General features: G+C 45.5%; 1 protein-coding gene across 1 annotated transcript in view; it reads left to right on the forward strand.

The window, feature by feature from the left end:
* The first annotated feature begins 23,674 nt into the window (after positions 1-23,674).
* The window catches only part of TMEM241 (transmembrane protein 241), a 453,749-nt gene continuing 452,503 nt past the window's right edge, over positions 23,675-24,920 (forward strand). Inside the window, exon 1 of the mRNA XM_044065763.1 lies at positions 23,675-23,915. Coding sequence (XP_043921698.1) covers positions 23,844-23,915 — 72 coding nt within the window. The 5' untranslated portion in view covers positions 23,675-23,843. The remainder of the gene's footprint in view (positions 23,916-24,920) is intronic.

Here is a 24,920-nt window from a genome sequence, read left to right on the forward strand (position 1 = left end):
CAAGACACACACATACTCACAGCAGGATAAGCACTGCCCATACCCCACAACCTCTTACAGGAACACATCTGGACCAAGTAATAAAATATATGTGTTCCTGTAAGAGGTTGTGGGGTATGGGCAGTGCTTATCCTGCTGTGAGTATGTGTGTGTCTTGCAAGGTGCTATAGTGACATTATTACCTATTATTGGTATATTATGTGGAGCAAAGGCCCAAAACCAGGGACACATTACAAATAATGTTACAACAAACGCAGACAGTTCAGAAACTAACAGGGTCTACACTTTGTGGGATGTTTGGAAGGGTATGCAGTCTGGAACTTGAATGTTTGTCACCATAGTCTGACTTGAGCCCAGAGTGACGTGCCAGAAAAAGGTGTGCATGAGATATTGACCAAAATATGAGGCAGAAATGTGGACAACCTGCAAATATCTGTACACATGATGGGTCCGACACCACCATATTTGAATACTTAAGAGCCTAGACATAGCAACAGTGAATGACCTACAGGGATGCCCCACAGACCCCATGTGAAATGTACAAACAGTAGGCAGAAAGGTGTAACACATGCAATGGTAACTATGGAGTGCGGAAAGTATTCACCACTTGCATGGCAGAAAAAGTGTAGTAATACATATGCCCATGCTAACCCACAGTCACAACTGCAGCATACCAGACATTTTAATGGGTGTACCCCACTGATATGTACCATTCCATGAGGCACATAACAGATGAACCTGAAAGTCTCTGGGGCCTGCTCAGCAGCATACTCAAATACCCTAATAGATGTCAAGGCCCACACCATGGCCAGACCACACTGCATGCTGTAACACCCTAGCAGATATAGCAAGCATTCCAAGGTGTGAATGTACATGGAAAATAGGAAAGCTACAGCAGCACACTACAGTCAAGACACCTAGCAGGCATACAAGTAGTGACTGTAAAGGGCAACTACTGAAGCCTTAGCAACAGAGTGCAAGGAAAAGTGAAAGGAAAGCACACACACACACACACACATTAACAGTAGTAGTAGTTGTAGGTGTCAGTGTACATACACAGTTAGTACAGGAAACTGGAGAAATGAATGGAGGAATGTTAATCTACAACACACCTGGAAATATGAGAGAGATACCAACCTTTACACTCACAGAACATTGTCCACAGCATAACAGCATGGTCCCTGCCCTTAACATCTGAAAGGGCTACGCCTATCTCACACACCTTTTTATAGCACTGTTCTGAAATCACAGTGAGAACTGCAATCAGTACACAACTGGCTGCATGCAATTAGCAAATGCTGGCTAACAATTGGTGCAGAGGCCATCACATGGGCATATGCAGATACCTACAAAAGTATGCTGTACTCCATGTCCACGCATGCAATACTTTCATTGCACCCTGAGAAGGACGTGAGAGACAGAGAGAGAGAGAGAGAGAGAGAGAGAGAGAGAGACAGAGACAGAGACAGAGAAAACTGCAATTAAGCAGACAGAAACAAATTGTTCAGCAACAGCTACCTGAAAGCTGACAACTGGGAAGTGGAGCAGCAGGACAGAGAACCAGACAGCAACACAAGCAGCTGTGACAAACACAGGTAATGTAAAGTAATACTATAAAGGTCTACATACTGTGAACCCTCCATATGTGTCATTGGTCTGTATCCATATGTATATGAAGATGTGTAAAGGGCAGGGGACATACAGCAACTATCAGTGAAGGCTGTACATACATTTGTATGTGAGAGCATCTATGTGCACATATCAATGTTGTTTGACTGTAGGTTGTAGTGCCATGTACAAAGTAGGTTACACAGTTATGTATGTTTAGCAGTATGTTAGTGTGTGTATACAGTATGGTAGACAAATATGTTGATATACCTGTCTAACATATGGATACGTATGTATGTATGTCAACATATGTATGTGTATATATATATATATGTATGTATATATATATATATATATATATATATATATATATATATATATGATATGCATATATGTATACATACATAGAGAGAGAGATGTAGGAATACATAGACAGATGTAGATAGAATACTGTACAAACATATCTATGTAATGCACACATACAGATATAGATATATGTAGATACATATACATAGACAGACTGATCTGACTACCTACAGGTATGACTGTATATGACGACCTGCAACACAGCCTGTCCCACCCCTCTGTCACTCACACCCCTCTGTGCCCCCCCCACATCTATAGCAATATATGTACATCAATATATATATGTGTATATGTATACGGACATATATATATATATATATATATATACATATAGATATATCTATATACATATATATATATATATATATATATATATATATAGAGAGAGAGAGAGAGAGATGTATATACATTCTGAGTGAGGCACATGTGTACAGATGTATTGCAACAGGTGCCTGGTGACAAAGGCATGGAGTGAACACCAGTGTCAAATCCGGAGTACCATACCACATTCCAGATCACCTACACCAGTAACCACCAGATATGTGATTGGCTGCCCACCACTACATGTGTCAGGGGTGAACAGGGTCATAAATGTGTACAATAGTGGCCCCAATGATATTCACAGTGGCACACTATCCCTGGAATACCTGCACATGGTATGTGTCAGCGGACATGGTGAGTCAGCTATGGACATGTAGGTCGGTGTACCCTCCACACCACATAATGGATGCCATGGTATGGACCTCACATGACAGCTACAGATATGGAGAAGGACACAGTGACATGTACAACACTGTGACAATGCACTCAAACACATTACCAATGCACAGTGACTGACAACACCACAGAGTACACATATGCTACCCACATAGAGGTTACCACTCCCGACTTTACATATGGAAGTCACACCCATGACAGATGTCCAACAACCATAGTAACACCTCACACCATCCACAACCTAAATGTCTGCTGTGTGTCATCCGTGCCACTGCAATAGAGTGCACATGTGGAGGTAAGAGTTCCTACCCACAGATAAGACATACCCTGCAATAAACCACACAGTGTTAAGAAGCAAGACTCCCCATGAGTACATGTCACACATACCCCTGCTGAATGTTAGTCAGATAGGTAATATGCCATATGAGTCACCCTGTGTAACTGTGTGACAGCAGCAGGTACCATCACACCACATGTGTCACAATGGTCAGGGTAGCAGAACAGTACGCTGCTGTAGACCCAGGGGCAATAGCATATTGTATAGTATTGTATTGTAATGTAATGTATTGTGTTGTATTGTATTGGTATGTTGAGATGCCTCCTTTGTGGAGTGGAACCACTGCTGCTGTGCGCCAGTGTACAGGTACATATCCTGTAGTCAGGCTAGTGTTACATAGCATTTCTATATGTGTGTTTAGCTCCTGTCAGAGTTTATGTAGCATGCAACTGGGGATACCATCAGGTCCCATCCATGTTGTGTATTCTGCTGTCCTGGGTGTCTCTCACCTGGACATCTGTGATGACAGGGAGGTTACAGTCAGCTGGGATAACTATGCCTTATTTCGGGGGAGAGGGCGGGGTGACACCTGCACTGAACCTGTCTGCCACAATGTTGTCAATATCTGTGGTGTCAGTGAAATATTTGTTGTTGTGTACTACCTATGGGCATAGAGGATGGCTCCTGACCAGGTTGCTAACATAACTGAAGAAGGCCTTCTGGTCATCTGTAGTGTCACTCTTGATTTCCCTCTCAAAGTTGCCCAAGTATTTTGTATGATGGAAAATAGATCCTTACCAGTGCTGCTCAGACATGCCCTCCCTTTAGTGAATTATGCTCTGTCTTGCAGTAGCTTCCATCTTCTGTAATACAATCTGTCTATGGCTGGGGTCAACCGGACAGGATGCTGTCCCTTTGTGGAGAGTGTCTTGGTCATATATGGGATTGCATGATCCATGCATTCTCGGAGATGTCTGTAGAAAGCAATTGTGTAGGGGTCAGCATTGTGGGTTGTATCTGCCACTGGCCCAGTGGGCTGAAAGGATACCATATCACTGTTACAAAGTGTAAAGTTTGTATCTGTAATGTTATGCACTATAGTCGTTTGTGCTGGTGGTGGAGGTGGGATATGTATATCCAGGGCAATCAGTGTGTGGTCAGCTCACAGTAGTTGACGATGTAGGCCATACAGTACCTAGATACAAACCCCCAGAGTGAGGAGGTGCTCTTGACCTGAATCAGTGTTCTGACTGCTGGGGTTTGGTAGTATGTCGTATGGAGTCTGCCAGGTACTGTTGCACAGTTGCTGGCTGAGCACTGATACCTGGCCATCTACATGTGTATCCACCAATAGACAGACAGATGCTACATATGTGAGATATGTTGTATCATAACAGTCGAGTAGCATGTGTAGTATGTGTGCCAAATTCTGCTGACATATATTGCTGATACCAGGTTATTTTCTTTCTCAGGTACATGGCCCACCCGCGGAATCCCACCTACTCCACAGCTGAGGATGAGGAGTACACCAGAGCCTGGTGCGGGATTATGCAATACTCTTTTCCCGCACCAGCCAGGATCAGCAGGAGAGGGCTGCACTGTGGCAAGACCTTGTCCGTCGGGTAAATGACATAGGCACGCATAATAGGACATATGAGCAGGTACATCACTGCAGTGATTTAATCAGACATGTCCATCAGCGTGCGTCGGATATCCACAGGCAACAGGTCACCACAGGTGGTGGCGTGGCTACACATCCCCCACTCACCAGACTGGAGGGACTACTCATGAGTGTAGTGGCTCCAGTCCGCCAGCAACAACAACAGCAGTAGACATGCATTATGATGGAGGCTGGAGCCACACAGCAGCAAGACAGTGAACGTGCAGGTAATATGCCATATGTATAGTTGACTGTTGTGTACACTGGTAGTTAATGCATGTGTGAGGTGTGTCCTTGGTTTGTAGCTGTCACCATAGTATTTAATGTGCAAGTGTGATATCCTCAGTATTAGCAGCTGACCTGTGAAAGGCGACTGTTGTACTACTGACCTGTATCATACTCAGTAACAATGGCACAGTTGTGCCCACTGACATTAGTTTCTTCACGTCTGCAGGACCCTCTGGTATAACAGCAATGCAGCCTATCCATGCTGGTGAGTGTGTATTAACAATTCCTGTAATAGTGTTAATAGTAATAGTACTATTTGGCTCACTTAGTAGTGCTCTTTGTATGCATGTAGGTGTGTCTGTGTCTGTGTGTTGATATCACGCATACTGAGTACTGTACAATTGTGTGAAACTGTGTGCATGTGTGCACCTGTGCATGTGTGCACGTGTGCATGTGTGCACCTGTGCATGTGTGCACCTGTGCATGTGTGCATGTGTGCACCTGTGCATGTGTGCATGTGTGCACGTGTGCATGTGTGCACCTGTGCATGTGTGCATGTGTGCACCTGTGCATGTGTGCATCGCTGGAAATGTGTAGACATTGTAAACTGTGTTTCCTGTTTCCCTCCCACAGGTTCTGTTGCTGCTCTGGTGTCATGTAGCAGGGAACCTGAGTCAGGTGCCGTGGGTACTGATAATGATGACATCTCTGGAATGGCACAGGAAGGTATGCCAGGGTCCGCCATTGGTCAGCCGATTGACAGTACACAGCTGTCGACCCCATCAATGCGCACAGTTATCCTGCCAATACACCCTTTGTCACCAATGTCCCTAGGTGATGGACAGCATACAGTGGGCATTGACCAGGGTAATGTGGTATCTGTGGCACATGCCTCCCCACACAGCAGCCATGGGCATGGCCCAGAGATGATACCACACAGACAGATGTCCAGGGGTTTTCGTGGGAGCATCCATGGGCGTACTGCCCCTGTCAGACGTGCCCACAGAGGTCTTACAACCTCAGCTATGTTTTGGACTGTCATGCAGGCACAGTCACATATGGAACGGTACACCAGACAGGGTCTGAGGGAGCTGACAGCATGTCGCACAGCCATGACTGACAGTATGCGTGACATTGCGGCTGCCATCCGTGATTTCACCGATGTCATAGACAGACATTGTGGGGACAGATTAGACCGGTTCCACAACTACATGTCCATGAGCCAGGGCGATGGTGGGCGGTTGAGGCGTCGACGTGGCCGTATGCCAGCAACAGCAGCAGCTGGCAGTCGTCGCGGACGACAACAGGGCGCGTCGCCCCGTAGTGCCAGCAGCAGCCCCAGCAATGCTGGGTCTGTGCTGTCATCAGACCACCCCAGGAGACCACGTGCACATGGCTCTGGCCAGGCCCGACAGGGATCTGTGTCCAGTCACGAACACCTGCTTCTGATGACAGTACCCAGTCTGGGTTGGTACCGGATACGGTCCGTAGCACCCCTGCAAGGCACAGGTACCGTGTCCGTGGCCAGAGACACTGATCTGTATGACCTGGCAGGTACAGTCTGTGGCTGTCCACAAACACCAGTATATGGCAGCCATGAGGTGGAACTGTGTGCATCCATACACACATGCAAATTGACAACACCTAGGGCTACCGCATACATGCACACACTGCATCAACATTGCCCCACCTTCTACTGCTGTCCCTCACCAACACACATACACATACATGTCAATTGGTGGTATCGGTGGCTGACTCAGGCATACCAAGTTCACACCCTGTGCATATGATGAAACTGTGCCACCTCCTGCAATCTGTAACAACTGTGCAGGTACAGGTTAACATGTTGCTGATGCACAGGGTGACCACATAGATGTGTAGTAATAGTATCATGTTGTTAACAGTACTGTGTGCTGAATTAATTGTGGGTATATCACAGCATGCCTGATGCAGTAAGTGTGTGATTGTCATGTCCTGTTGTCTACACCCATGCTAAGTACCATAGTGTATCATCTGCACATGTTGGCATACTGGTGGGAATGATGTCAACAGAAGGCTACATACATAGGTAGCACAGGGGATAGGGTAATGAATGTAGTAATACACAATGATGGACATGTAAACTGCAAGTGACATGTTGCCCACACTAGACTCTGCAATGCAGATGTTTGAGGATGTTGATATGTGTGCAGTACTACACGACTGGTACAGGACACACAGGAGCACCCTAGCACTGTATGCTCACATCTCATACCATGCTAGACAGCCCCAACACACATAACTAACTGTCACAGGAGGGAGAGTCCCCATATATGTCAGGGATACTGTGGTGGCAGGCCAGGGAGCATACATCCTACTAGGTATGGAACCACTGAGTGAAGGCTCAGTGTCTGTTATTTGACATGTGTATTACTGCAGGTATGAGCACATGGGTTTCTATCCAGTTATTGTACATCCTGACAGTACATGGTCTGTACACTTGTGTGCACTGAGACTGGACCCTAGCCATCTGACCCGTGTATTTCCATGTATATGTGCATAGTGCCTGCATATTTGCAGTGTTACCTACTGGAACTGGTACAGCTTGTTTGTTGTACAATGGACTACATGCAGCCCTGTTTACTGTAGCTTTGTTTGCATGCATGTTTGCTTGCAATTACCCTGGAATACTGATCACACCTGCAATGCATAGTTATAGAGCTTCTGTGGACTCCTAGTGCCATCTGCATAGCCTACTATATGTATGTCCATGTCCCACTTGACAGGATGTCACTGTTTGTCCTGTTCACATGTACATTGCCTGTGACACAGTGCATATGACTTACCTGGCATGTGTCCACGTGAGCAGTCATATATGCTACTGCTAACTAACAACAGGCACTACACCTTCACACATTCATCTTCTGTTGAACTACCTGCTTTGCTAGGGACGGCCTGCACCTGTCACCCCTGGGCTTTCAGAAATGGCAAAGGTTCTTGCTACCCCCATAGTGCCTATGTTAGGCAGGGCTCAAATGACAAACCCACCTTCATAGGTATCACAAGGGATAAGAAACTAAGAGCAATGCTACCCAACGCCAGAAGTCTAATCCTCCAGATGCATGCACCCAAAACACTCCTTGGCATGGAAAACATCGATATCTATGCAGTAACAGATGCCTGGTTCAGGGCTACTGAGAGCACACCAGCACTACCAGGTTTAACCCGGTTGATTTCTTTGAAACAGTCACCAAGGCCATTGATGAGGGAAAGGTGGTTCACACAGCCTACCTGGACCTTGCAAAAGCCTTCACAACAATACCCCACTTGGGCATTCTAGAGAAGCTCACCAGCTTAAATATAAGCCCCTATGTCACTAGATGGATTGCACAGTGGCTCAAGGACAGAACCCACATGGCTAGCATTGCTGGAGCCATGCCAGACCCCACACCAGTTACGAGTTGTGTCCCACAAGGCTCAGTCCTGGGACCTCTTTTGTTTGGTATATATTTATTGGAGGTACAGGCCAACACGGACGGACTGTGGCTGTCCAAATATGCAGATGACTGCAAACTGGCCACCTTAATCGACTCTCCAGCTGACACAAGCATCTTCCAAAGGGGCATCATAACAACAGACAACTTGTGCCAGAGCCATGGCCTTCTGCTGAACAGTGTTTAGAAAGGGGAATGTGCATCCTGTAGTCTGTTCACCTAGTTGCCAAAAGGGACATTGTCCTCACACACACTAACCCCCCTCAGCCAAAAACACACACTTGCCAATTGCAGGATTCAAACCCCTATCTGACTATGTTATGACACTTGAGATAGATGCATTAGCAGAGCATGCTATTCGCATTACTGGGAGTTTTCCCTTCTCCTGCTATACTTATAGAGTGCTGACATCATCAGTGTTTAGAAAAGGGAATGAGCATCCTGTAGTTTGTTCACCTAATTGCCAAACCCCACTCAGATAGACACACACACTTGTCATTCGCAGGATTCAAACCCCTACCTAACTATGTTATGCCACTTGAGACGGACGCATTAGCAGAGCACGCTATTCGCATTATTGGGAGTTTTCCCTTCTCCTGCTATACTTATAGAGTGCTGACATCATCAGTGTTTAGAAAGGGGAATGAGCATCCTGTAGTCTGTTCACCTAGTTGCCAAAAGGGACATTTCCCTCACACACACTAACGCCCCTCAGACAGACACACACACTTGCCATTCGCAGGATTCAAACCCCTATCTAACTATGTTATGCCACTTGAAACGGACACATTAGCAGAGCACGCTATTCGCATTACTAGGAGGTTTCTTTTCTCCTGCTGTACTTATAGGGTGCTGACATCATCAGTGTTTAGAAAGGGAATGTGTATCCTGTAGTGTGTTTTCCTAGTTGCCAAAAGGGACATTTCACTCACACTAACCCCCCTCAGACAAACACACACACACTTGCCATTCGCAGGATTCAAACCCCTACTTAACTATGTTATGACACTTGAGATGGACGCATTAGCAGAGCACGCTATTCGCATTAATGGGAGGTTTCTTTTCTCCTGCTGTACTTATAGGGTGCTGACATCATCGGTGTTTAGAAAGGGAATGTGCATCCTGTAGTGTGTTTTCCTAGTTGCCAAAAGGGACATTTCTCTCCCACAGACTTACACACACACCAAGCCCACTCACACACACACAAACACACACACACTGAGCATTTGAAACCCCTACCTAACTATGTTATGACACTTGAGACGGACGCATTAGCAGAGCGCGCTATTCGGATTACTGGGAAGTTTATTTTCTCCTGCTGTACTTATAGGGTGCTGACATCATCTGTGTTTAGAAAGGGGAATGTGCATCCTGTGGGGAGGCAGACACCAAACACACTCTGGCTAAGCTGTCATTCCCTAGAGCAAACAGCCTAGTGTTGACCTCTACACCCATATGTTTAATTGTCAAATGCACATTATTTGTTGCTGATAGACTGTTTGCACATCTTTATTGCCATAGCATTCCCTGTTTGTATGAACAACTTGTGCATCTGTGGAAGTTGTTTGCATATGGGAGGGATCCACTATATCACGTATGTCTCTGTAGTCATTTAACTGTGTGCACTGGGCAGACTGCTGTAATGTGGTTGGTTTCCGGAATAACACATAAAAATACCAGATATGTGTGTCCAACTGCTAAACCGAGATTTGGCCTAAGTGTGTGGGCATGCCCAGTTCAGCCTTCCCATGGCATGTTGTCTGACATATGTCTCATTTATCAAAGTGTGTGAGCATGCCCAGTGTGAGCATTCCATATGTTGGACTCTGCAGCCCAACACATTTGTGGATGAATGTGAACTTCAACAAATATCACCCGTTTATGGTTGTGTGTCATGTTGTGTAGTTACTGTACAACTGCTTTGTGTGTGAACACAACAGGATTATACTGTGCCTGCAGTGTTTGCATGGGATACTTTGCATACAGTTGTCAACATCCTTTCACACTGACCTAACACTGTAGTACTGTATAGTGTACTGGTAGTACTTTGACTGTGGTGGACAGTATCCTGGGCTTTACTGGTATCACTGCTTTACATTTCGATAGTGGGCACAACAGCCTGGTTAGGGGCCAGTTGTGTACATCTGACCATGTTGCATTCTGTTCAGATATGAACTACTTAGACCAGGCTTGTCCAACATTAGTAGTGTATTCCACAACATAGGTGTACATTTGCAAACACTAGCGATGTGCCCTAGTCCATGTCTAATGCTAGTTGGAGAGTGTGTTTGTCCTTCAACACACATTGTAAGTGGAGTTTGCCATGACATATGTCATGGTTAGTATACTGTGTCTCTGTCTACCTGTGACATGTCAGTGATACCCAGGATAAGTCTACCATCTCCCATCCACTCATCAGGATTCCTATTGAGGAAGATTGATAAGTGACTCTATGGGTAGCCTGTGCTGGGGGCTCACTCATGGGTGGGGGTGGCTTCTGTGTTATGGATCACGAAGTACAGCTTGTCCTATGTAAGTCAGTGCTGGGGTTCAGGTCTCTCATGTGCATAGCTCACTGCCATTCAGATTGTACAAGGTGCAGCATGTTTATTGATGCCAGCAACACAGGCAACACATGGCATCTGTGCAAGCTCTTTGATACTCCTGATGAGGTACTGTTGGGGACTTTACAGTTGATGGAGGTGTCTGCTGAGGTACATCCCACAGGGGCTATTGTAGTCAATTGTACCGCTGATGAAGGATGACTGTAGAGCCACAATGACCTCCCCTTATCTAGATCTGACAGCCTTCATGATTAAGTGGGTATATGGTATGTTTCTGTAAACACTACAGCACATGTTTGTCCAATGCAGGATATCTATCACCTTGTGTCCCCAGGTCGCTCATTACATGTTAACTACATAATGGGTTAACACCTATGTGGTAATTGGTGGGCACTTACTGTATATCCACGGGGGTTGACTATACATGTTTCTGCAATTAGCTTGCTGACATGGCTATGGCACCAGTTGTCTGTTTCTATGTGGCCCTTTTGTGGGATGCTTGTGTCAGCTGGTGGATCATATGTGGTGAGCAGTTTGTAGTCCTCTGCAAACATGTTCGACACAGTCCTTCCATGTTTGCCTGTACCTATGGGACATATATACCAGACAAGGGAGATCCCAGGACAAAGCCTTGTGGGATGCCAGTTATATCTGGTTTGTGGTCTGACATGGCTGCAGCATGTCTGACCATGTCTGTTCTGTCCTTGGTCTGGTTTGCAACCCCTACTGACATGTGGGTTTATATTTAAGCTGGTGAGCCTATCTATAATGAATACGTAGGGTATTGTATAGAAGCCTTTGCAAGGTCCAGCTACACTGTGTGGACCACATTGCCCTCATCAATGACCTTGATGACTGTTTCATTTGAGTCAAACATGTTTAGGGGCAGGATCTGCACTTGAGAAAGCCACACTGGGTTGGGTCCGGTGTCAGTAGGTCCCCAATATCTTTATGTCTGTGGTACATACTGATCCTTTCCATAGCTGTGCAAACCGAGCTTCTCAGGATTCTGGGGTAGTAGTTTTCAGTATCCATTCCGGCAACACCTTTGTTCAGAAGGACCACTGTTGTACACTGCTCTTTGGGTACATATTCTGTGGTAAGGCTGACATTGAGCAGTAGTGTGGTTTGGCATTCCAGTCATCTTGGAGTCCAAGTTGCACTAAGCCCAGGACACCATCTCATACCATTGCTGCTGTGTGTTTTGCTTTGTAGATGTTCATAGGTTCATAGGTTCATACTAGGCTATCTGCCCGAGGGCATTTACAAGCCTAGCCCATAGTTTTGTGGCTTACGCCACCCCTTTAGTATGGGGAACTATACCCATTATTTTGCTGTGCCTCTGTCGAGCAGTGACACTGAGGTAATCCCTGGGGTATATCTGCGATCTCCCATCCATTGGTCAAGATTTCTCTTGAACAAGGCCAGCGAGGTGCTCTGCCTCACAAATACCGGGATTTTATTCCACAGCATAGGGAGTCTTTGGGTGATGAATCTATCCCTCCAGCACGTCCTATTAATAGCCGTGTCGAGGTTTAAGTCTCCGCCTTGTGGCTCTGACAGATCTAGATTTTTGAGGTGAAGCATATTCATCAAATCTGGGTCTGACATGGCCTTGTATGTTAGGCAAAGGTCACCTCTGAGCAAGCGGTGGCGACTGAATAGAGCTGGAGTTCTTTCAGTCGGGCAGCATAGGACAGATGTTTGAGACCCTTTATCCTTTTGGTGAGGAACTTTTGTGGCCTCTCCAGCTGCTGCAAGTGTCGGGTCAGATACATTCCGAATGGGGCATTGTACTCAATCATTGGTCTGATGAGTGATGAGTATAGGGAGACTATGACCTCCCTTGATCTAGATGAGAATCCCTTCATGATAAGGTGGGCAATGTAGAAGGTCTTCCTAACTACTTTAGCTACATGGGTGTCAAATGACAGACTACTATCAACCTGGGTCCCCAGGTCCCTGATAACTACTTCTGTGCTCAGTGGATTGCCACCTATTTGGTAGCTAGGGGTAACCTTGTTTTTCCCAAGGGTATGACTATGCATTTTTGGCATTTAACTTTAGGCCATGGCTCTGGCACCAGTTATCCGTTTCTGTGAGACCCTTCTGAAGGATATCTGTGTCAGATGTGTTTTCTACTATGGCCAGTTTGCAGTCATCTGCAAACTTTGTCAGCCATAACCCTCCTGTGTTTGCTTGTACTTGGAAAAGTAGATGCCAAACAAGAGTGGGCCCAGGACTGAGCCCTGTGGTACACCACTTGTGACAGGCTTTGAGTCTGACATGGCGCCAGCAACTCTGACCCTGTGGGTTCTGTCAGTCAGCCAGTTTGCAACCCATCTTGTGATGTATGGGTTAACATTTAAGCTGATGAGTTTTTCAATGATACCCGAGTGGGGTATTGTATCGAAGGCCTTCGCCAGATCGAGGTAGGCTGTATGGACTGCCTTTCCCTCATCAATGGCTTTGGTGACTGTTTGAAAAAGGCAACCAAGTTTAGAAGGCATGATCTGCCTTTGACAAAGCCAAACTGGGATGGATCCAAAGTCTGCAAATTCCCTATGTCTTTATTTATGAGGTCCATTATGATCCTCTCCATGGCTTTGCAGATAAGGCTTGTCAAGCTAATGGGCGGTAATTTCCAGGGTCGGTGGAGGCACCGCCTTTGTGAAGTGGGACCACAGTTGCAGTGCGCCACTCCTGGGTGCGTATCCAGAGGTAAGACTATGATTAAACAGCTGTCCTAGCTGTGGGTTTAATTCCTCGTTGAGTTCGTGGAGCACACAGCCGGGACACCATCAGGTCCCATGGATGCTGTGTTTTGCTTTGGAGAGAGCAGTTCTCACTTGGGCGTTGGAGATGTTTGGGGGCTGCAATCGCTTGGTATAGATATCTCTCCTTTTGGGGGAGGGGAGAAGTTTGCACTGAACCTGTCAGCCAGTATGTTGGCAATGTCTGTAGGATCAGTAATCTTCACATCATTTTGAACTAGTTCTGAGCATATCTGGGAGTTTCCTCCCAGGTTTCTAACATAGCTAAAGAAGGCCTTATGATTGTCTTTTGAGTCTTTAGCTATTTTTCTCTCAAAATTTGCTTTGGATGATTTTATGAGAGCTCTTAGTTTTTACTTATAGTGATCAAGGGTGTCTTACCTTTTAAGGATTTTACTCTATCTTGTAGTAGCTTCCTCCTTTTGTTGTAGAGTTTGTTTATGGCTGGGGTCCACCAGACTGGACGCTTGCCTTTGGTACAAAGAGTCTTTGTTTTGCTTGGGATTGCCTTATCCATGCAGTCCTGCAGGTGCTGGTAGAAGGCATTTGTAAGTGATTCAGCGGCTTGAGTACTGTTTTCCGCCAGCTCGGGGCCTTAAAGGAGACCACACTAGTCTTTAGAAGTGTGAAGTCGGCTTTCGAGAAGTTCTTTACTGTGGTCTTTTTATTTCAGGTGGGGGTGGGATGAGGACCTCCAGCGAGATTAGTTTGTGATCTGATCTCACCAGTGAGGGTATACTTCGGTGTTGAACATTGTGCTCCCATGTTCGTGATGATGAGATCAAGTATGTTTTCTCCTCTTGTGGGGATGGTGACTAGTTGTTCCATGGCATTTGAGTTTATGAATTCCAGGAACTTTTGGGCTAGGGTGTTTGGGCTTGAGTAGTGTTCCCAGTCTATATTAGGGTAATTGAAGTCACCTAGTATGATGGTGTTTGGTGATACATTTATCCCTCTAGTGTTTTCAGGAAGGCCATGTGAGGTTCCTGAGTTTGTGAGGGTGGCCTGTAACATGCTACAATTTGCAGAGCAGTCTTGCCTATGGTTAATTGCACCTGGATGGTCTCCGATGCATCGTGCATTGCCACCAGTCTTGAGGTGTGGGTGTCCTTGATGAATATGGATACCCCTCCTTTCTTGGTATTGTCCGGATTTTGGGGCGGAACGCATGATAAGAGGTAAAACCTGATAGTGCTGGGGTGCTCTCAGGAGCCTTGAACCAGGTTTCTGTCACTGCACAGACATCGATGTTCTCCATACTGAGAAGGGCCTCGAGTGCATTTTGAGATTTAGACTTCTGGCATTGAGCAGCATTACCCTTAGTTTTTTCCTTTTTGTGTTCTAGGGTGGTAGGTTTAGAATTTGAGCCTTGCCTAAAAAGGCACTATGGGGTGGCAAGAGCCTTTGCCAATATCCGAATCCCAGGGTGACAGGTGCAAGCCGTCCCTTGCGAAGCAGCGTGGCTTGTCCAGCATATCATCCCAGGCAGACAGACATTGGATCCCCTTTGAATGACACCAGAGTTTAAGCCAATTGTTAAAGCTGATCATCTTATCTCTGTATTGTGGCATCATTCTTGGTGAAGGTAGGATACTGCTCAAGGTCAGGGTCATACCTGCCTGGGCTACATAATCAGAGAGCTCCTCAATGTCTCTTTTCATGTAGTCCAGGAGGTACGTCTCAGGTCGTTTACACCAGCGTGGACAATGACTGAGTTGTATTTGTACCTGCTGTTGAGAGACCTGAGTGCTTGCGTTATGTGGCGGATTCTAGCGCCCGACAGGCAGCTTACTGTGACCTTCTCCTTACTCAGTCTGGTGGCGGGACGTCAGTGTGTCTGACTATGGAGTCACCAATGACTAGTGTGTCTGGCATTGTGTTTGGCCTTAAGGACTGTGACTGTTTGACACTCTGACTGTGAGGTCTATGTGTTGCAGGTGTTGTGTTCTGAGGTGGTGGTTGTTTGGGTGTCTGCTTTGGTGGCCTCTGCTGTTTTGGTAGATTTTTGATCAGAGCCGCCGAGTATGTCTTTGTGTGTTTATGTGTATGATTTGAGGTTGTGATGGTACTATGTGAGACTGGGTCTATAGTGTGTGTGGTAACCTTCTCCTCCTGACTGGTCTTGCCAGTCCTATGTTGAGAGAGCTCAGCCTCCAGTTTGGCCATATAGTTGCATCTCGCATGTATTTGTGTTTTGTGGGAGGAGGAGAGGGTTGTCTGTGTACATGAGGCAATTGTAACATTGCCTCAATATTCCCAGGTTCACCAGCTGAGCAGGAGAGGACACTAGCAACTGATGCCTCGACATGCTAGAAGGACTAGACAAAAACTTTAAAAGAGATTCCGGGGACGTGGGTGACTGAGAAATGGGGTTTGCCTTTTGGGGTGCTATCTATAAGAGTGCCATATCAAGGTAATAAGTACTGTAGGAGCAAGTGCTAGGTTTAACAGATAGAGAAAAGTCTACTTGGAGTCAAGTAGAGATGATCTTTTTAGGTATTAGAGAAAGTGTTAGTAACAGGGATGCTTAAAGGTAAGATTGAAAAGAATGCACTCTGCAGTGTGCACTAGAGAAGTTAGATATGAAAGTAGGTAACTTGAGTTTTACCTGTTTAAAAAGTTAAGGTTTAGTGGAGAGTTACTATTTTTAAAACAGCAAGATGGACTGAAAGGGGTGGTTACTTTTGTATTTTGGTACTATGAAATACTGTAGGATGGCCAATAAATTTAAATAATTGAAGGGTGGGATTTCAAAAGTGATGGTTTTGTGATTACTCACATAAGCCAGTGAAAGTAGAGAGAAATGAGATATATGGTCAGATTAACATAAGAGGCGGGCAACTAGAAAGACAGTGGTATTCTGCCTGACTCAGAACAGAGAGAGCTGTGGTCTCTTTTGAAGTTTTAATATGCTGTTAAAACAGAATGCAAGCAAACACAAGGTAAAGAAAACAAACTACAGTATTCAAAATATAGAAAGGCAATACAGAAATACAAAAAATAACAGCAAACTAACCTTTCCTTCACAGCAAATTACATGTTGGCTGTTACCTCAGCATCTGCAATGTCAGGGGGCCAGCAGTCTGCTGGGATAGATATTCTGCATTCGGGGATTTGCACTGCACCTGTCAGGATGTATGTTGGCAATATGTGTGTGTGTTTGTGATATTTGTGTGATTCAGGGCATATCTGTGAATTCCCAACATGGTTCCTACCATCAGTTGTGAAAGCCTTGGGATTATCCTTAGTGTCCTGTACAATTTGTATCTTCATGGGTTCATAGGTTCATACTAGGCTATCCACCCTAGGGCATTTGTTAGCCTAGCCAGAGTGTGTGTGGCTTTTGCCACCCCTTGCTATGTGAATATTATGGCCATTTATGATTTGCTTTGCTGTGCCTCTGTCTGGACATGACACAGTGAAGACCCCAGTGTAACTCTACAATCATCCATCCACTTGGCAAGATTCCTGTTGAAGAGTGTCAGTGAGGGGCTCTGCCTAACATGGAGTGGGATTCTGGTCCAGGGTGTGGGGAGCCTCTGGATTATGTATCTGTCCCACCAGCACATCCTATTTCATTATTTGTTGAGGTTGACATCTCTCACTCTCACAGCTCCGATGGATTTGAGTTTTCTGGGGTGGAGCATGTCCATTACTCCTGTGTTGGGCATGGCCTCCTACAACAGGCATGCAATGCCTCTGTGTAGGCAGTATGTGACTGCATTCAGCTGGGGTGTCTACAGCCAGGCAGCATATGACATATATTTGAGACCCTTTATCCTCTTGGTGAGGTACCTTTGAGGTCTTTCTAACTGCTGCAGGTGTCAGGTAAGGTACATCCCATATGAGGCATTGTACTAGATTATGGGTGTGATTAGAGAAAAGTATAGGGGCACAATGACCTCTGTTGACGTAGATGTGAATCCTTTCCTGATACGGTGTCAAATGTAGACAGTCTTCCTAGCCACATTGGCAATGTGGGTGTCACATAACAGGTTACTGTCCACTTGTGTCCCTAGGTCCCTGGTTACTCCTTCCATACATAATGGTTTACCACCTATGTGGTAATTTGTTGTACCTTGTTTGGTACTTGGTGGGACATTCATATTGTCCAGTGTCTTCAGGATGGCTGGGTGGGGTTATTGTGTGTGAGAGTGCGGTCTGTAGCATGCTACAGACTGTACAGCAGTCTTGCCTACAGTTAGTTGCACATGGGTGAACTCCAATGCCTTGTGCATTGTCAGTTACCTGGACGTATGGGTGTCTGTGCTGACTATGGATACTCACCCCCCTTTTATGTTTTGTTCCAGGTTTTGGGGCCATGACACATGATACGTGGTATAACCTGGTAGTGCTGGTGTGCTGTCAGGAGGCTTGCAGCAGGTTTCTGTCACTGCACAGACATCGATGTTCTCCATACTGGGGATGGCCTCGGAGCATGCATATTGGGGTGTACACATCTGGCATTGGTCAGCATTTCCCTTATGTTTCTTCCCACTTATGTTTTCTAGGGTGGTGGGTCAGTCTTTTCAGCCTTACCTACAAAAGGCTCTATGGAGGTGGCAAAGGCCTTATCCAATATTCAGACGCCCAGGGGTAACAGGTGCAGGCCATCCCAAGAACAGCTGCGTGGCTTGTCAAGCATGACATCCCAAGCAGACAGACATTGGATCCCCTTGGAATGACACCAGTAAGTGTGCCACTTGCTATGACTGATCATTCCGTGTTTGTACTGTGGCATTATTCTTGGTAAGGGTAGGATGCTGCAAACGGTGAGTGTCATACCGGCCTGGACTACATAATCAGATAGCTCATCTATGTCTCTTTTCATGTAGTCTAGGGCGGTACATCTCAGGTCATTCACACCAGCATGGACTATGACTGCATCATATTTATACTTGCTTTGGAGTGACCTACATACTTCTGTTATGTGGCATATTGTGGCAGCCTACAGGCAGCTTACTGTACCCTTTCCCTTGTTCAGTCTGGTGTGCGGGACAGCAGTGTGTCTGACTATGGAGTCACCTATTACAACTGTATCAGGCATGTTGTTTCTCCTTCTGGCCTGTGACTGTTTGGCACACCAGCTTTGTGTACTATGTGTTGCATGTGCTATGTTTGGAGGTTGTTTGATTGGGTGTCTGCTTTAGAGGCCTCTGTTGGTGTGCTGTGTTTGTAATTTGTGCCTCCGGGAATGTTTTTCTGTGTTTATGTGTTTGATTTGCAGTTGTAATAGGTCTATGTGGGACTGTGTTTGTGGTGTGTGTGGTTACCTTCTCCTCCTGACTTGTTTTGGGAGTACTGAGTTGAGGGAGCTCAGCCTCCAGTTTGGATAGATGGTTGCATCTCTCACATATATTTGTATTTCTTGGGTGGAGTTGGGGGTTGTCTGTGTACTTGGGGCAGGTGTAACATTGCCTCAGGATTCACAGATTCCACTTGTTGTGGCTGGCCTTAGTGGATTGTATGTGTGGATAGATTTTACTGCCATACTACTGATCAGTGATTACTTCATTGTTTATGTTTGCTCTATCATGTAGTAGCTTCCTCATTCTCTTGCATGGTTTGGTTATGGCTGGTTTCCACCATGCCAGATTTCTGCGTGTATGGCATTGTGTCTTGTTTTAATTTAGGACTGCATAATCCAAGCATTCCTGGCAGTGTTCAAGGAATGGCTGTATTACAGGTTCTGAGGTGTGGCCCATATTTTGCACCTGCACGGGACCTTTAATGGATTCCACATCAGTTTGGAGGAGTGCAAATATTGCTTAACACATGTTTTCCACTGTGGTTTTCTGGCCAGGGACTGTGGTCAGGATTTGGATATCCAGTGTGATTACTCTATGGTCTGGTTTTACCAGTGAGCAATACACTTCTCATCTTGCCATCCAGTACCCATGTTGCTGATTATCACATCCAGTATGCTTACCCCTCTTGTGGGAGTGGTACGTTGTTCCTGGGCCTTTTGGTTTATGGATTCTATGAACTTTTGTCCTACACTGTTGGAGCTAGTATAATGCTCCCAGTCTATGTCTGGGTATTTGCAGTCACCCAATATAATGTGGTTTGGAGGACTTGATATATTCATGTATTCCAGCATGCAGTTCCTGGTGTTGGGACAGTAGTCTGTAGCAGGCTATAAACTGGGGGGCAGTTTTAGCCACTGTTACTTGAGCATGGCTAGTCCATGCTGCTTTTTGTTGTGGTACCGACATGGGGGTGTGGTTATCCTTGACAATTCTTGCTAGTCACCCTCCTTTTGTAGCTTGTTCCAAGTTTTGAGGCTGTACAGCACAGTATGAGGTGTAACCTGGTAGTGTTAGGGTGCTGTTGTGAGCCTTGCCTCAGTTTTCTCTTACAGCGCAGATATCAACATTCTCCATACTGGGTGAGTTTAGACTGCATGCATCTTGCTGTTTCAACTTATCCCTTATCTTATTCTTATCCCTTCTGATACCTATGGAGATAGGTTTGTGTTTTGAGCCTTACCTATTCAGGGCACACTGTGGGTGACAACAGCCTTTGCCAGTATCCATACGGCCTGCACTGATAGGTGCACGCCATCCTAGCAGGTGGTGCATCATGTCATGCTCAGCATGTCATCCCAGACTGGCACACATTGGATCCCCTTTGACTAACTGCGATACTTCAGTCAATTGTTGCAGTTGATCATCTCATTGTCATGTTGTGGCATGATGCTTGGTGAGGGTAGGATATTAGTCAGGGTCCTCAGGTGTGCATATAGTACATGGTGTTACATTACTTAACACATAGCATTCATGCCTCAGGTGGTGCTGCAGGGCTGTCTCTGTCGGATGCGCATATTACACTTCCCTGTACATGTTTGAGAGCAGGTTGTGTCATGTTAGGCATCCCTGTTACTATATGAGTGAGTCAGAGAGGGGTATCATTCCCAGGGTTCCTACTGAGCCAGTGTATGTGCTATGCGTTGCCTCTTTGCCAAGGCCAGGGCATACTGGGCACGCCTCCTTCTGCCTACTGGGGCAGGCTCAGGTTGTTCCTCCTCCGAGTCACGCTCTGCCTGTGATGGCCTTGGCAATGGTGGGGGGCGGTTTGGCCCGGCCTTATGCTGGTCCTGCTGCAGCTGTTTTCACAAGATCATATTATGTAGCATAGCACATACCATGACAATTTGGGTACATGTAGTTGGTGTGTACTGCAAGGCTCCACCAGATGTGTCCAGACACCGGAGCCGTGACTTGAGCAGCCCAAACACACGCTCTATTACATTACGTGTTTGTGCGTGTGCCTCATTATGGCATTCCTGTTCAGGTGTGTGTGCGTTTCTGATGGGTGTCATCAGCCACGGCTCCAGTGCATAACCTGCATCCCCCACTAGGTGTCCGTGCGGGATGTCCCCATTGGCAAATGTCTGGTACAGCTGTGTCAAATGCCAGATGTGGGAATCGTGGTAGCTCCCAGGACAGCCAGCACACACATTCATTATTATGCCCTGGGCATCACACACGACCTGGCAGTTGATGGAGGGGAAGCCCTTGCGGTTGATGTATGCCCTATCCCGCTCACCGGCTGGTGCTTTGATGCGTATGCGTGCAGTCTATTGCACCCAGTACCTCAGGGTATTCCGCTATTTGCTGGAAGAGACGATATTGCTGGCCAATACCTCACGGGCATTGGGGAAATATACATGATCACCGACATGTGCTGACATGGCATCCAGGAACTGGTGCAGTACCCTGGAGGCTGATGCCTGTGATATCCCCATCATATCACCAGTTGGTCTCTGGAAGGTACCTGTTGCTAGTATTCTTAGGCCAACACATACCTTGGTTTCCACTGGGATGGGTTCCCCTCTGTTGGTTCTGTGTGTGAGGCGTGGCCTGCACAGCTCCACTATTTGCTGCAGGAGGTCTCTGTCTACTCTATAGCGCTCTACTATCTCCAGCTCATGTAACCCGTGGTAGGTGACCCTGGGCCTGTACACTCTTCTCCGTCTCCTCACTGTGGGTTGTCTGGCACCATCTGCATTGTCACCACCCTCAGCAAGTCGCCTATGTCTCATTATGACAGCTATGGCAGCCCCTAACATTTCTGCTCTGAGTGAAGCTTTTCAGTTTTCACTTCTATTAGCTTACTCCTGTCTTGCAGTGTCTCTTGAGAGAAACATTCTGCACTGCTGTTTGCAGAGTTTTAAGTGCTGGGCTGGGCTACTATTCTGCCTGTGTAATTGCCTGCATCTAATTGTTTTCACCTGCTAGCTCCAGCAGTATTCCCTGCTAACTTCCTACTACATCTGTTGCTTCCTTTTTCCTTTCTGTTTCCTCAGGGAGGTGCCGTGTGCAAACCAGCAGAAACACGCTCACAGTGGCTTACACGCGCGCACACATACTTACACAGTTCAGAATCTGCTTATTCGGTTTAAAACGCGTGCACGCCCGCGCAAACGGTGTTAAACATCTCCCAACACGCTCGCACATGCTCAGTCTGCCTTACACGCGCGCACACTGCCTTGCTCGCGCTTCGTGGCTCGCACACGTGCGCATACACATCCAGCAAGAAACTTTGGTGTAGGCAACAGTGTACACCTTCCATTTCTTGACTTTCTCATGCTTACTTAGTGGCACACCTCTTTCCATGATATCTGTCTGACATCTGTCATGTAACTCTAACCTCCAATGAACTGCATTTCTTTCTACCATTCCCCCCTGTGATGTCACCTATCTCCTACTCTGTTCCTCCCCCTTCTGTAACTCTTACACTACTCAGAATGTGCTCATTTGCTATGTGACAGTGGAATTCAGTATCCTTACACTCATTTGCATCAGATTGCCTACTGATGCTTAGTTACATCTCTTAGACTCAGCTTCCCCCCTTAGCAACCACTACACGGTGTGCCATGTTGGTTTTGGTCTGCTGGTCCCTGCATTGACATTCCATGTATTGCATAACACCCACATTTGTGGGTTTAAAACCTTCGTTTTTATGTTCTATGCAGCGCAGCCCGTTTGCGCGGGGCTGCGCTGGGTTTAAACATCGGCAATCGCCGAAAATTTTTTTTATATTTTTCATATATTTGCATCAGGTTACCTTGCCAATGGCCACATATTTGGCCACTGGCATGCTGCCTGACACATATGCACCATTTATTTGGAGCTGACATGGCTCCATTGCAGTTTTTGCAGAAACGTACTCAGTTGTCAACTGAGTACATTTCTGCAGCTAAAACAGCTCTTACACGGGCTGTTCTGGGCTTCCTGGATCGCTAATCATCCTCATTTGCATGCTATTTGGCTGCAACTGAGGTGATTAGCTTATCCACGCCCACTCCGTGCAAGGGCCGTTTTAGCTTGACTCTTACACGGACTTTGGGCTGTTCCTGGATCGCGAAGGCTGCATGGAGTCTTACACTACTCTTAGACTCCGTGCAAGCCTTCGTGAATCCGGCCCTGTGTGTGTGTGTATGTATACTGCATTTTCCCTTAAGAAGGCGTAATCACTTTGACGCCAGTAAAAGTGAAAGGGTAACGTTATATACTGCGCGTCCTGGCCTTTCTATTTAATCTGATTCTTAGCATTCGCTTCTATAATCCATCACAATTTCTACCAAATTTTTCAGTTCTCGGTTTCCTTCCACAACCAGCATTAGCTCTTTGCCTTACACTCTATGAATGTCACGACAGGCTTCTCTCCAACTCCTTTCGCAATCCGGAAGAGGATGAAGTCAGTAGCGCACAATGAACAAATGTTAAGTCACTAACGAGAATAAGTGAATTCATTAGAACCTAGAAACGAGTTATGTAAAATTTATGCTGCATAATATAACTTGTAAAACATGTTGATATTCACTCAATGCCATCTAATTAATAGAAATTCGTAAAATAAGCCGAAAAAAACTGTCTACTTTTCCCAACAAGTCCAACGTAATTTAATACAACCATTTTCATAAATGCAGTAATTAATTACCATTGCTCATTCTTCCACTACCGTAGTAAAATATGACTATGTGACGCATAATGATGTAAACATTTGCTTCTTCCGGGTTGTGAACAGGATCTGATTGGACAGTATACTGGCAAACGTGTCTTCTCTTGTTAAGGCAGATTTTCCACCACTATCGTTCCTGTATAGTACAGAGAGTATCGCGCGTAGATTTAATAAAATAACGAGTCAGTGTTCTGTTTGATGGTATAACAAATGCTTTTAAAGAGACCCGTACTGGGTTTCTTCTTCTGTATTGTCTACTTGAATTGTTATGTTGTAAATAAGGTGAGCTGTAACCCGTATTTACATTACATTTCTGTGTTTGTGCAGACTTCACGTTATGCACATTATTTGTAATTGAAGCATAAAGCAAGACCATGTTTTTATTTTTGACAACGCTGTAGAGTCAGGTGTAGGCGTTTTAAATAGTTTTTAAAGGACTGCAGTTAGTTTTTTATATGAAGTGTTTGACTTGTGTTGATGACAAATGTACGTTCTTGAAGGTCCTGATTAGTTTTATTTGTTTCCGATTTATAGGGTTCTTTTGAACTGCAGTGTGAAATTTTAAGCGTACAGTGTTACAAACGAATACTTTCGAGGAGAGTTATTATGTTAATAAACCCACAAAAGGCAGAAAGAAAAAAATCGTAATGTTTTATTTGAATCAGAACTGACATTGCCTCAATCCTGGTTGAGAGTTTGGATCTCTTTCTGCCCATTTCCCCATAGACTGTTCAAAACTTGAAGCATTTTGCTAGATGGTTATTACAGAGTTTGACAATACAATGAGTATATGGGGGTGGGGGTATGCATATATGATGGCAGTCTAGTTAACGTGTTTCTTTTAAAACTTTTAATAGTTTTGACTTCTGGTGTGCTGCTCTGGAGAATTTTTGAAATTTGACCTTGTATGCATTTTAGAATATTCACTACTTATTTTCTTCCATTATGATTTTTTGAATGGAGTTTTCATTTTATAGAATTTAGCAATCCAGTATCAGGTCATCACTTACCTTTTTTTCAACCACAGAAGGTATCATTGTCTTGACTCCACTTTTTTAATAAAGAGTTCATAGCCTTCCAGCTTAATCGTGTGTCTGGTGCAGGGTTTGATTCCATCAGTCTACTGTATGTCCTTTAGCAAGTCACTTGACCAAACAGTGCTTGGGTGCAACTGGGAATTTGGGCTAAGCTCCCCAATGGTACCCTGAACTGCACAGTTGGTGACTGCCTAGTATGTACGTCTCAACTGCATAGATTTTGCAGAATGTCTAGATATTTTCCTCATAT

The sequence above is a fragment of the Protopterus annectens genome, chromosome 3.part0 (genome assembly GCF_019279795.1).
Source record: "Protopterus annectens isolate FY-2018-M chromosome 3.part0, PAN1.0, whole genome shotgun sequence".
Taxonomy (NCBI): Eukaryota; Metazoa; Chordata; order Ceratodontiformes; family Protopteridae; genus Protopterus; species Protopterus annectens.